We start from the raw sequence: 14,195 nt of genomic DNA, 5'->3' as shown, positions 1-14,195 counted from the left end.
ACAAGGTGTCAGCCATTCTTCTAAAGGTCAGAAAATGTTATCTGAAAAAAGCTACCTCACTAAGGAAGGCTATGTCCCTTCTGGGATCCATGACTTCATGTATCCCAGCAGTACCCTGGTGTCAGTACCATTCCCACACACTTCAGAATATGATTTTGAAGGTCTGGGATCGGTCACAGATCTCTCTAGAGAAAAAGATGGTCATCTCTCCCTTGGTAAAGAGGTCCCTACTGTGGTGGATGAAATCGTAAAAACTGACAAGGGGAATCTCTTGTAAATCATCGGGTATGGAATCCATTACCACAGATGCCAGTCAGCAGAATTGCTCATTCAGGGTCACCACGTGAAGATATACTGGGACAACACCACTGCTGTAGCATTTGTGAATCACCAAAAGGGTACAAGACACAAGCCGCTTCAAGACCAGGCAATGAAATTGTTCACCTGGGTGGAGGACAAGATATTGTCCATTACTGCTGTTCACTTAAGAGGGAAAGAGAACATACAAGTAGATTACCTGAGGAGACACTGGTTGGATCCAGGGGAATGGGAGTTAAATCCACATATTTTCAGTCAACTGATAGCAAGGTGGGGCCATCCAGAAGTGGATCTTTTTGCCTCCAGGAAAAATCAGAAAGTGAATTATTTCTTCTCCCTTCGCCCAAGCGATTTTCCAGAGGGGGGTACATGCCCTACATCAAGAGTGGACCTTCAAAACAGCATACGCCTTTCCTCCATTCCCTCTAATAACTCGAGTTCTGCAGAAGATTAGTTTGGGGAGATCAGGGGTAATCTTCATTTTTCCTAAGATGGCCAAAGAGGTTGGTTCTCGCTCCTTCAACAGCTCTCTGTGGACCAACTTCTTCGGGTGAGACCCCTGTTCTTTGAGTGAGTCGGGAGATTAGATGCCGATCGAATGATGACTACTCCTCTCTGGCTCGCGCGCTGCTGGAGTTTTTCTGGCCCGCCCTCCTTTCTCGTTGCGGGGGTCGGAGTGGGCAACAGTTCTATGGCTCCCACGGCAGCTGCCGGCGGGAGCTCGTTACCTTGCAGCGCGGCCGCTATTGGTTCCCTGCCCCAGACCTGTGTGGTGACTTTGCAGGCACTTATATAGCACTGCTATTGCCGTCGCTGCTCCAAGGGCTTCTGTCTGCCGGATGAAAGTTATAGTTTCTGCGGGCAGCACTTTGCAGGGCGCCCTGTGCCCCATGCTCCCTTCCGGACACATTCTTGTATAATTTTTTAAACATTTTTATATAATATATATAAAAGTATTCCTTGGTCACTCAGATTATTGGGTGTGGTTTGGCACCCTCTGGTGGCCAATACCTGTATTGCACTGATTCCTTTTGCAGCCTTAGCGGTCCTTTATCTGTATCTGAGGGGCTGCTTTATTCACCCTGGCAAAAAGGTGACCTGATATTCACAAGCGTCATGAGCCGCTTAAGGTTTCCCTCTGGCATCCCTACGCCTGCATTGTTGCTCGCTGTTGGGGAGCATATACAAACCGCCGTGGCGGATCGTTGCCAGGGATTCACTTTTCCTTTTGTAACTCCCTGGGGATAGATTCAAGCAAACTGTTCTTCCCTACTGAGCTGATTCATTTTTTGCATTCCTGACAAACGCTCTGGTCTCTTTTGAGACTCCTTATCTATCAGGTCTGCCGGTCTCCCATTCTGGGGATGTTCTTGGCATGTCATGCAGTTAATTCCTTTCCTCCGATATATTGGTCTACATGGTTGCCCTTACCGCCTGTTATACGTCAAACGCCTGATGTATCTGCGGCTGGAGTTTCGGTACCTCACTACTGGGCTAGGTGACCGATGGAATAACTCATTGTCTACTATGGACCCATACCAGTAAGCCAGACAGTGGTCTGCATGATTGCCCATACCGCCTGTCATTCATCAAATGGCTGATGTATCTATGGCTGGAGTTCCAGTACCCCATTGCTTTGCAAGGTGCTGACGGAATGACTTGTTGTCTACTATGGCCCATACCAGTAAGCCAGATGGTGGTCTGCATGGTTGCCTGTACCGCCAATCATACATGAAACGGTTGATGTATCTGCGACTTGAGTTCCGGTACCCCACTACTGTTAGAGGTGGCGATGAAATGAATCTCCTATGGACCCATACCAGTGTTCTGCATGGTTTCCTACATCACCGGTCACACATCACACGGTTGGTGTATCTGTGATTCCAGTACCTCACTACTGTGCGTGGTGCCCGACACAATGACTCGCTGTCCACTATGGCTCCATCCATACCAGTAAGCCAGATGATGGTCTGCATGGTTTACTACACTGTCTGTCACACATCTCACGACTGTTGTATCTGCGGCTGGAGTTTCGGTACCTCACCGCTGTGCGAGGTGCCCGATGGATTGACTCGCTGTCCACTGTGAATCCATGCTAGTAAGCCAGACTGTTTTCTGCATGTTTTCTTCTGCCACCTGTCATGCGGCACACGGCTGAGGTATTGGCGGCTGGAGTTCCGGTACCCCACTGATGTGCACGGTATACATAATACTGACGGACCCTATACGGGATGTCAGGGATGCATTCCGCGGCTCCTCTGCCTCCCTCTATTTCCCAGGGGGTGGGGTTTCTAGGCCTCCCCACCCTCCCACCTATGACGAGAGGGCACAGTTATTGCCTGTTTGACTGTTCCCTTTTTGTCAGGCGCCTGGGGGTGTACTTGGTCAGCCAGACTATTGTCTACACTATTTCTTCCTCCATCGGTCTTTGACCTCTAGACTGCCGCGAACATAGCCAGGTTCCAGTACCTCACTACTGGGTGAGGGATCTGGAGTAGAGTCCCAGCAGGTATACGGGATTGATGCCAGTCGGACAATCCTTCGCCCTTGGATGGGCCGGACTCTAGTACCTCCGCTTTCTGTGCGAGGTTGATTGGAGCGGCCCTGGGTGCTTTGAAGTCTTATACCTGCTGACCAAACGTTTTTCCGCATGGCTTACTACGTCGGGTCAACGACTATACACTTTCACTGTGCATGGTAGTTCAGGTTACCCACTACCATGGTGTAGTTTAAAGTGGGTCTCCCCATGTTTCCCATGGGCCTTATACCTTGCACCACATACTGGTTTACAGGGTTCCCTTCTGGGTCAGGTTCCTCTCTGCATGCCTGCTACTCTGCCTACATTCATTCATTCTTCATCTCCTGAGTCTGCATCTGCGTTTGGTGCCTGGCACCATTAGGAGATGGGGTGTGGACTTATTATTTTTTTCTGCAGGTCCCAGGGACTTTCTCAGCAACAGCAGCATCACTCTGTTCTCCTTTCTTAGGTTGCACTGTTGGTTAGAGGCATACCTCCCTTCCTGCTGGTCCCTTAGTTGTCTACAGTTTATTTTGTGTCCGCAGTCTTAGTACCATTCTGCTATTGTGGGGTACCCATGTCTGTGTTCCTACATATGCTAGGACCGCTCTGTAGGTGTAGAGCCCACCTTTCCTTTTGCTTGGTGGGGTGAGCCTAGGGGCTTCCGGTGACTTTGTTTCCGCAGTTCTGCGGCTGTTGAGTACTTCTGTAACTTGGCATGGGGCCTGCTGGTGTGACAGTCAATATAGCCCCTCCCTTTACCCCCAGGTGTTTTTTTTTCGGGGTTTCTGTCCGGAGTGGCTCAGGCTCCTCCACGTCACTGTCTGGACTGGCTCTCATCACATCTTGTAGTTTTTGCACAGCTCCAGTGTACAGGATTCCGATCTCTCTTAGGACACCAGGTGGCTCCTCTAAACAGCAATGGTTGCGGCTGGGGCCTGGAGGCCTAGTCTTCCCTGCTCCTACGGCGCCTGGCGTGTCTTGCCAATCCCCTTCCCCAGGGGGTACGGGGATCAGGGTACTTGACATGGTCTGTACTTGTTTTCATCTCAACCACCTTTGTTTTTGTTGAGTTATTCCTGCTGCCAAGATGCAACATCTCGCTGTTCCCACTATATAGGTGGAGTATCTGGCGGAGGTGGAGTTTTTTGTATTTTTTTTAATTGTTTTTTTTTTTTTTTTTGCTTAGAGTGTTCAATGGAGCTTTGTCCTGTCTAGGCTTTTGTGCTTAACAGCCTGGCTCTCTCTGGCTCTCTTTCAGTTTTTCTGGTTATCTACTGCTGCTCGTGCAGCTTGGCTCTCTTCTCAGTTGGAGAAGTTTGTACAATCTCCCTGGGAGGGGTGTGTTCTTCCTTCCGTTTAGTCTGTGTCAGTTGTACTGCACTGACACCAAAGTCTTCTGGAGTCATCCTTCCTGGGCCCAGACCCTGAGAGTACCAGCTGGGTTCTCTTTTATTACTCCCACTGTTCCCGTTCTGGCGGGATGTTTTCTTTAGTGTGCTCTGGTCTGCTCGGACCACTCGGGTCGGACTGCTTGGTCTCCTTGGCTTGGACTCTGTCCTAGGATGCTGTGACATGCCTTCTTTTCAGGCGGCTCTTCTGATTCCTTGGGCATTAGTGATGGTCCAGGTCTTGGGCATTTGTAGTAATCCGGCCAAGTCTCCTCCCGATTCCATTAGTTGGGGGGGTCTTTTAGTTCTGCACGCCATCATGGAATTTTGTTGCCCTGAGAGTATTTGCGGACGTCTGTTTTCCTTACTCTTAAGGGGTTCGTCTTCAGATGACTCCAGTTTCCTTGTCGGTCTCTCCAGTATCTGGGATGCCCCCCTTTTCAGGGTGTTTTCTGCTCCTTCCTTCGGGGTCCATGTCCTCCCAAGTTGGAGGGCATTACACCAGTATGGCTATTGTCGCCTTCTGGGTGTTTGTGTCGGGCCCCTGAGATAAGGGTTTTTGGGTCTGCAGCCGTTCAGGTCTTTGCTCTCATGCTCCGAACCTCTCCAGAATAGAATTCCTTTTCCCTTTTTTCCTTTGGTTTTCTTGTCTCTCTATATGACCCAGGTTGTTTGGGGTGTCTACGGAGGACAGCCCCTTCATTTAGCATCCTAGTCCATCTCCTTGGACAGGAGAGCTCCTGGGAGCTCAATTTCGGGGTCTAATGTGTCTCCAACCTGGGGGTTTGTCCGCAGGCCTTGTGGGCACGTCTTGGGACTGATTCCTTTTCTCTGGTGGTTGTTTTTCCCACCATAGGTGACTGCTTTGGTACGTCCCATCTATAAGGTGTCCCCCAATGAAGAGCGACCGAGAAAAGGTTTTTTTTTGTACTCTCCATAAAATCTTTCTCGTAGCCTTCTTTTGGGGGACACTGCACTCATCTTCATCTTTTTTCCGGACTATTTTTTTTTTCGATTCTCTTGTTATTCGGGATTTCTTCCTAGGGTCCTTCGAACGTTTTTCCTTGTTGGCTTCTCAAAACAAAAACTGATTACCTCACTGCAGGTGGACGGGTATATCCTGCCAGGGAGGAGCTGACTTTTTTTCCTAGTGGCAAGAGCATATACGCATCTGTAAGGTGTCCCCCAATGAAGGCTATGATAGAGAGAATTTACAGTGAGTACAAAAAATCTCCTTTTTTCATCAGTCTCCAGACTTAAACCCAAGATAAAAAAAATCTATTTCTTTCTTGGGACTTAAATTTAGTCCTTGCTGGACTAACCAAGTCACCTTTTGAACCTCTTCAGGATATCTCAATCAGACTGCTTACATGGAAAGCGGTATTTTTAGTAGCCATAACAGCAGTAAGTGAACTCCATGCTCTATCTATTAATGAGCCCTACATGTCTATCTTAGATGATAGAATTATTCTCAAATTGGATCCAGCTTTTTCACCTTAAGTGGTAACAAACTTTCATAGGTCGCAGGACATAATTCTTCTTCCTACTTTTTGTCAGTTTCCCAAAAAATGAAAAAGAAAAGATTTTTCATGCTTTGGATGTGAAGAGAAATATTCTTCATTATCTTCAAGTCTCGGATGAATGGAGAAAGGACACTAATCTGATTGTTCAGTTTCAAGGCCCAAACAAAGGGAAAAAAGCTACCAATTGTTCTATTTCTAGATGACTCAAGTCTGCAATTTATGAAGGATACAAAATAGCAGGTGAACCTGTTCCTGACCGTATCAACGCTCATTCTACTAGAGGCATGGCGGTCTCCTGGGCTGAAAAATCCTCAGCATCTTTGGAGTAGAGATGCTGAGTGGCAACCTGGTCCACTCCTCACACCTTCTTTAAGAATTACAAGCTTAACCCCTTAACGACGCAGGACGTAAATGTACGTCCTGGTGCGGTGGTACTTAACGCACCAGGACATACATTTACGTCCCATACAGCACCGCGAGCATGCTCGGGTCATGCGCGGCAGGTCCCTGCTGTTCATAGTAGCCAGGGACCTGCCGGTAATAGCTGACATCCACGATCGCGCTGATGTCCGCCATTAACCCCTCAGATGCTATGATCAATACAGATCACGGCATCTGCTGTGCTGCGGTCACTAAAATGGATGATCGGAACACCCGCAGTGCTGCTGCGGAGATCTGATCTAGAACGGCAGACGGAGGTCCCCTTACCTTGGGATCGAGCAGACCAGAGCAGAAGATGACCGATAACACTGATCAGTGCTATGTCCTAGGCATAGCACTGAACAGTATTAGCAATCGAATGATTGCTATAAATAGTCACCTATGGGGACTATTAAAGTGTAAAAAAAATATATAAAATCCCCCCCCCCCCCAATAAAATTTTAATTGTCTTACATAAGTTGACAGCTGCGTCTGTCCTTTATACATGTTTTTTTTTCCTATTATGGTAAAATTCAATAAAAAACTATTGAAAGTAAAAAAAAAATGTTAATTGTCCGTCTTTCCCCATTTTACCCCCAAAAAGTGTAAAGGAAAAAAAAAAAATAATAATAATAATAATTTTTTTAAATATATTTGGTATCGCCGCATGCGTAAACATCCGAGCTATTAAAATAAAATGTTAATTATCCCATATTGTGAACGGCGTGAATGTAAAAAAAAAGTCAAAAATTGCTGCTTTTTTATAACATTTTATTCCAAATAAAATTGATAAAAAATGTTTTAAAAGTTTTATATATGCAAATGTGGTATAAAAAAAAATCACGGAGCAAAAGATGAGTCCTCATACCGCCGCTTATACGGGAAAATGAAAAAACTCACTAATTTGATTAAAAAGTTTGCGATTTTTACATGGTAAAATAGAAATGTATGTAATCATGGATATCATTTTAATTGTATTGACCCACAGAACAAAGAACACAGGTCTTTTTTTCCGTAAAGTGTACAGCATGAAAATGAAACCTTCCAAAATTTGCTAAATTGCGGTTTTCTTAACAATTTCCCCGCACAAATAGTATTTTTTTTGTTGTGCCATATATTTTATGGTAAAATGAGTGATGTCATTACAAAGGACAACTGTTACCGCAAAAAACAAGCCCTCATACTAGTCTGTGGATGAAAATATAAGAGAGTTATGATTTTTAGAAAGCAAGGAGGAAAAAACTAAAACGTAAAAATAATTGTCTGAGTATTTTTTTTTTAAACAAACTTTTTTTTTTTTTTCAAGCAACTTTAACAGACAGAAAACAATTCAACAGACCTTCCCCCTCCTCTCCCAACATAGTCATGCCACAGGAACATTAATACAAAACTGGAACGAATATGAGCAATCGAGGGAAGGGAGGCCCATCCAGAACTACAATACATATAGACAACACCAGGCACTCACACACCCATTCAAACCTACCCTAGGAGCTCCTAGATTCCCAGTAGGACATTCTATGACTGAGAGCCCTCCCCCCCCCCCCCCCCCCCCCCGAACTGGAGGATCCCACCGAACTGGAGGATCAGTAGAGACATCCAGCAACAACCATGAAACCCAGACCTTGTCAAATTTTATCGGACATTTCCTACGAACATAGAGGGCATGATTCAAAGGGACATATTTATTAACTAGGGCTATCCACTGGGCCAGAGGGGCTGAGGATGCATCCTTCCAGGCCATCACTATAACTTCTTATGGGCACAGAACAAAAGGAAGTGGACCAGAATGCCCCTGTAAGAGCCAGTCACCAACCCATTAATAACCCCTAACAAACATACCTCTGGCGTTAAACAAAGGGGAATTCTAAGTGGTCCGACAAGAATGCTATAACCTCCCTCCAAAAGGGAACAACGCAGGAGCAAGTCCACACCGCATGTAAGAACGCCTGAAACAGATCTCTGACCCCGAGACTCCCATCCGATGTAGCCTAACTGGAGTATAGTATAAGCGGAGGATGAACCTGGACTGAATAAGCATATCCCGAGCACTAACTCCTGTAGAGTAATATGTTTTGACAACCTCCCTCCACATATCTTCCGAAAGACTGGGAATATCCTCAACCCACTTCAACTGTGCCACAGCAAACGGGTCCGGACCCACTGACTGCAGTAAGGCATAACTCTGAGTAAGAGGCTTCGCCAGGTCGGTAGTACCCAGGAGCAGTTCCAATTCATAAAATACAGGGGTAACTTCCAGGGAACCAAACTGCGCAGAGACCGCATGTCGCCACTGAAGATACCAGAAGTGGGCATCCTGAAGGACATTAAAACGCTCTCTAACCTCAGCAAATGAAGGGAAGACACAGTCCTCTCCAAACAGGTGCATGGCAAATCTGATTCCTGTGAGCTCCAAAAGCCGGCTGCCTCCAACTCCCGTAGGTGCTCCAAATGTGGATTACCCCAAAGGGGTGTTCTCTGAGAAATAACCGGCTGAGGGAAGTGCCCAGAAACCACCGACCAGACCGCAGCCACTGTCTTAACAGGGGTCGGTAAGGAGAGAGAGGGAACATACCTGTACAGAGTATTAGTCAGTGTCTCATAGGAACCCAGGATAGCCTGCATAACAGAGCACAGTGCTCTCTGCTGACATCTCTGTCCATTTTAAGAACTGTCCGGACTAGGAGTACCCCCCCCCCCCCCCCCCGGAGTCCTTATGGGGTTAATGTGGCATCGTCTCAAGACTTGGCCTTTGGACGTAAAGTGCTACAAGCTGTAGTCCCTCCCTAGACATCATTTATCTGATATGTCTCATGTGGTGCTGTTGGGATGATGAAATGAAAAGATGGAATTATGATTTACCGATAATTCGGTTTTCTTAAATCACAACAGCACCCTTTAATCCCTCCCTAAATTGTGTATATAGTATTATGCTTCTTAAGTAATTTGTGAACACTGAGGCGTTATCCAGGGGAGGGGCCTTTTTAAACCTCTTCTGTACTTCATGTTCCTATAGGTTAAATGGGGCAACCTCTCGTGGTGCTGTTGTGATGATTTTAGAAAACCGAATTATCGGTAAGTCATATTTCCATCTTTTAATGACCTTTTCTTTTTAAACAGGTCACAGAAGACGAGGTTCTGGACATTCTAGAGAGTATCCTGATTTCTAACATGTCGACCTCTGTTACACGAGGCTTTGCTCTGACTGCCATTATGAAAAACTCAACTAGGTTCAATAACACTGTCAAGTAAGTACCAGCCATGATAAAACATAGGTAGTATAGAGTATAGCTTGAAGAGCAACACAAGGACCACAACTGTAGCTCTCTTTCATACTATTTCCTTCACTTTGTTCCTTGCAGCCGCATAAAGAAAGTAGTTTCTATCTATGGAAGCAGCATTGATGTTGAGCTTCAGCAAAGAGCTGTAGAATATAATGCTTTATTCAAGAAATACGACCACATGAGGTGAGAAGACTGGAATGATATGTAGTTTATGTTAAGAACCTATATCCATTTCTAATACCTTCTTCTTTCTAGGCCTGCACTTCTGGAGAGGATGCCTATAATGGAGAAGAGTATGACTAATGGGCCTTCTGACATAGCCCAAACTAATGGAGAAGCAGAACCTGGAATCATAGATACTAAACCAGTTCCCTCAACTCAACCACCAGCCAGTCAGGTAAAATCCAATGCCCTGTATCTAAAGTCTGTGACATTAAAATGTAGGGTTATAGTTTACCAAAGCTCCCACCAACACAGTCAAATGTTCCTTTCTGGGATGTATGGTTGTAATGTGTGTACGTCATGTGGTTTTATTATATAAGTATATGGCCATTTAAATTAGTGACATGAAAATTTATTTTTTTCGTTTTTCCCAAACAATTGCTAAAATAGAAATACAGTAGCGCTAGAAAAGCACCATACTAAAGTGTCTCCTGTCAGTTCTGCTTGGCTTTTTCTGTGAGCTGCATGGTTGTCTTTTGATGTGGCCTCTGAATAAGCAGACTGGAGTGCTTTCCTATTGCAAATTGACAGTGTCTCTTATGCCACCAATGTCTATTTGGGGACAATTTCCTTAAATGTGAAATGAAATTTCTAGTCCCCTTCCTTGGCTCTTGTGTTATGGGTTCATATATAAAAATTGCCAAATGCGCACGTAATCTGAAAGGAGCTGAATTTTTTTCTTCAAGTGTATATTGACAGAACTCCAAGCTCCTTGCCAAAATAATTATTCAATCATTTTGAATATGAAGACAATCTTCAGGTTTTAACACCCTATATCAGCACCAGCTATAACTTATGGTGTAACTTATTTATTCACCACAACTGTGTCTCTTTGTGCTAACTAGTTGGAGGCATTGCCATCGCCAAGTCTTAAATAATAAAGCAAAAAGGCTACTGCAGTTGCCATACAGCAAACAATTTATGAATGCTGTAAAAGAGCACTGTCTGTTAACCATTTTCAAATTTTTCTTTAAAGAAATTTTTAAATAAAATTTGATATTTTGACATTTGACATTCTTGTGATCGGTTGGGGTCCCAGCAGTTGAACCCTCACTGATCAGAAGATCATCACCTATCCTGCGTCAGTGAGAAGGGTAGGTCGTGCGTTTGAGATCCCCTAAAAATTCTGCGGTCTATAGCAGATTTATTTTTTACGTATCGCTGTATTGTTATTGGAGAATAATGCATTTTCACATATCTTAAAGGCAATCTGTCACCTGAACCCACCTCAGTGACTAGTTATCCAATTCCTGGCACCGGTTTAATGCTGGCTACTGTTTGGACATGATAGAACATGTGACAGGTTCCCTTTAAACTGTTATGTACATTTGTATATTTTGACGTGGCTGATGGCTATTTTCTTTCAAGTGGAATGGATATGTTTTCTGTACTGTAGCCTCAGCTTGGAGATAAACCGCCTGCACTATTATTGGTGAAGCCTAGCACATTATTGAATAAAGAAAATACTGGAAAGGTGAACAGCTGGAGATAAAATTCCAGCTGCTGCTGAGTCATCCAGACTCATGAAGATTTTTATTTCCGAGAATACATCTGTTTTTTCTTTCCTTTACAGGGCAACGATTTATTAGATCTTTTAGGAGGAAATGATATTCAGCTGGTAATACCTACTGCACCACCTCCGAAACAATCCTCTGTTGGAGGAGAACTTCTAGATTTATTGGGGGATCTAAATCTTGGAGGTCAGTGTTTAAGGGGGCCTTATGTTTCAGAGTGTGACATCAGTAATTATATTTATAGTTGTTTTGCCTGTTAGTTCAGAAGAAATGCACACAATAACCCAGAGCACAAGGAACCCTTTATGAAAAACTCTAAAACTTTTATTCTAAAATGTGACAAAAGTAAAAACACTGTATTACTGCACACTAAATAATATATGTTGGCGGTTGAAACGAACCACAATTATTCTTGTTATCCAATATAACTGAGGCTCAACACTCATCCTTGTTGCCCGTAGAAACCAATCAGCCCACAGTTTTCTTAAACTGCCCTGTTATTGGTTGCAATCGGCAACAAGGACAGTTTTTGTGCTGATTTTGATAAAGGAGTCTGGATAAATGAGTCCTAATAAATAATATCCATTTTATTGTTTATTAAAGGGATAAATACATATATCTATATTTTATAACTCCTTTCTTTTCCTATTTTTTAGCTCCTCCAGCACCGCTTCCTCAGATGCCTGCACCCCAGCTCTTGATAGATGGACTGTCTGTGCAACCTCTCTTCAATGAATTATCAGGTAAGTACAGAGTCCCTGATCTTTGTTGAAATATTGAAGAATCTGTAGGTATCAGTTTGTCAGAAATATTCTCTTCTGCTCTGTAGGTATTCCACCCATCACTGCTTACAACAAGAACGGTCTGAAAATAGACTTCAGCTTTGAACGATCCAGCACCAATGCCAGTGTGACTGTGATTACAACTCAAGCATACAACAGCACAGACAGCGAGATGACAGACTATGTGTTCCAGGCAGCAGTACCAAAGGTATCTTTTGCTGTGGGTGCAGTAGTTGAACAGTATTGCCATTGTCCAAGTATTTGCTCTTTAAAAATTCTAAGGCATTAGGCCAAGAACAATCACTTATCAGTCTATTTTTATTTTAGACGTTCCAGCTTCAGCTCCTGTCCCCAAGCAGTAATGTCCTTCCACCCTTTAATGCTGGTAGTGTCACGCAGGTCATTAAGGTCCTGAACCCCCAAAAGGTAACTATTGAAATGCACATAGTGCTCTTCCTCTTGCATTTTTTCAATATATCTTCTGTATTAATCCATCAGTTTGTTAGATATCTGCTTGCTGTCATTTAGTATGACCCTTCATATACAGTCATGGCTGTAAATGTTGGCACCCCTGACATTTTTCAAGAAAGTGAAGTATTTCTCACAGAAAAGGATTGCAGTAACACATATTTTGCTATACACATGTTTATTCCCTTTGTGTGTATTAGAACTAAACATAAAAAAGAGAGGGAAAAAAAGCTAATTAGACATAATGTCACACCAAAAATGGGCTGGATGAAATTATTGGCTCCCTTTCAAAATTGTGGAAAAATAAGATTGTTTCAAGCATGTGATGCTCCTTTAACCCCTTAAGGACCAGGCCAATTTTCACTGTAGGACCAGAGCGTTTTTTGCACATCTGACCACTGTCACGTTAAGCATTAATAACTCTGGGATGCTTTTACCTTTCATTCTGGTTCCAAGATTGTTTTTTCGTGACATAATCTACTTTATTAGTGGTAACATTTTGTCGATACTTGCATGATTTCTTGGTGAAAAATTCCAAAATTTGATGAAAAAAATTGAAAATTTTGCATTTTTCTAACTTTGAAGCTCTCTGCTTGTAAGGAAAATAGACATTCCAAATAAATTATATTCACATATACAATATGTCTACTTTATGTTTGCATCATAAAGTGGACATGTTTTTACTTTTGGAAGACATCAGATGGCTTCAAAGTTCAGCAGCAATTTTTCACATAATTTTCCAAATCTGAATTTTTCATGGTCCAGCCCATTTTTGGAGTTTGGTGTGACATTATGTCCAATTTGCTTTTTTTCCTCCCTTTTTTGGCTTAGTTCCAATAAACACAAAGGGAATACACATGTGTATAGCAAAACATGTGTTACTGCAATCCTTTTCTGTGAGAAAGACTTCATTTTTCTTGAAACATTTAAGGGGTATCAACATCCTGTATGTGTGTGTATATATAATCTGTGTCCCCTGATAATCACACAGGTGCATGACTGGTAACATGGTGCCGCTCTATAAACTGCAGCAAGCTATGCATCCATGTTGTAATTACATGAACAAAACAGATTTGTATACACTGGAAATGGAAACAATAACAATTTCTACTAAATGACCACCCTATGAAATCCTATAAAAACTGAGGTTGCACAAAGCATACTAGAAAGTTTTAAAACTTTGTAATATATAAACAGTAACTTTTGTTTGCTGAATCTGTACTGCAATATTTATTCCCTTTTTTTTTTTTGCAAAAAAAAAAACTACTACTATTCACTTTAGTGGGTCCGTTGAAAGTACAAATTATTTGCAGATTACCTGTGGACCAATTTAAATGAATGGTAGCGTAATTTACAGTTTATTTTCTGCAGCGAGTAACCCCCTGCAAGTTACGAGCGTGAACATATCCTTAAGTGGTTACCGTATATACTCGAGTATAAGCCGAGTTTTTCAGCACGATTTTTCGTGCTGAAAACACCCCCCTCGGCTTATACTCGAGTGAACTCCCCCACCCGCAGTGGTCTTCAACCTGCGGACCTCCAGAGGTTTCAAAACTACATCTCCCAGCAAGCCCGGGCAGCCATCGGCTGTCCGGGCTTGCTGGGAGTTGTAGTTTTGAAACCTCCGGAGGTCCGCAGGTTGAAGACCACTGCGGCCTTCAACATCATCCAGCCCCCTCTCACCCCCTTTAGTTCTGAGTACTCACCTCCGCTCGGCACTGGTCCGGTCCTGCAGGACTGTCCGGTGAGGAGGTG

At 43.6% G+C, this 14,195-nt stretch overlaps 1 protein-coding gene across 4 annotated transcripts in view; it reads left to right on the top strand.

Moving 5' to 3' along the window:
- Positions 1-14,195, top strand: part of AP1G1 (adaptor related protein complex 1 subunit gamma 1) — a 102,111-nt gene that overhangs the window by 85,032 nt on the left and 2,884 nt on the right. For all 4 annotated transcript variants that reach the window (XM_056525864.1, XM_056525865.1, XM_056525867.1 and 1 more), the window contains 7 exons: positions 9,291-9,418; positions 9,533-9,637; positions 9,710-9,851; positions 11,250-11,376; positions 11,847-11,933; positions 12,020-12,180; positions 12,300-12,398. In XM_056525864.1, coding sequence (XP_056381839.1) covers positions 9,291-9,418; positions 9,533-9,637; positions 9,710-9,851; positions 11,250-11,376; positions 11,847-11,933; positions 12,020-12,180; positions 12,300-12,398 — 849 coding nt within the window. The remainder of the gene's footprint in view (positions 1-9,290; positions 9,419-9,532; positions 9,638-9,709; positions 9,852-11,249; positions 11,377-11,846; positions 11,934-12,019; positions 12,181-12,299; positions 12,399-14,195) is intronic.

This window comes from Hyla sarda, chromosome 6 (genome assembly GCF_029499605.1).
Source record: "Hyla sarda isolate aHylSar1 chromosome 6, aHylSar1.hap1, whole genome shotgun sequence".
Lineage (NCBI taxonomy): Eukaryota > Metazoa > Chordata > Amphibia > Anura > Hylidae > Hyla > Hyla sarda.
This window is presented reverse-complemented; position numbering and strand designations above follow the sequence as displayed.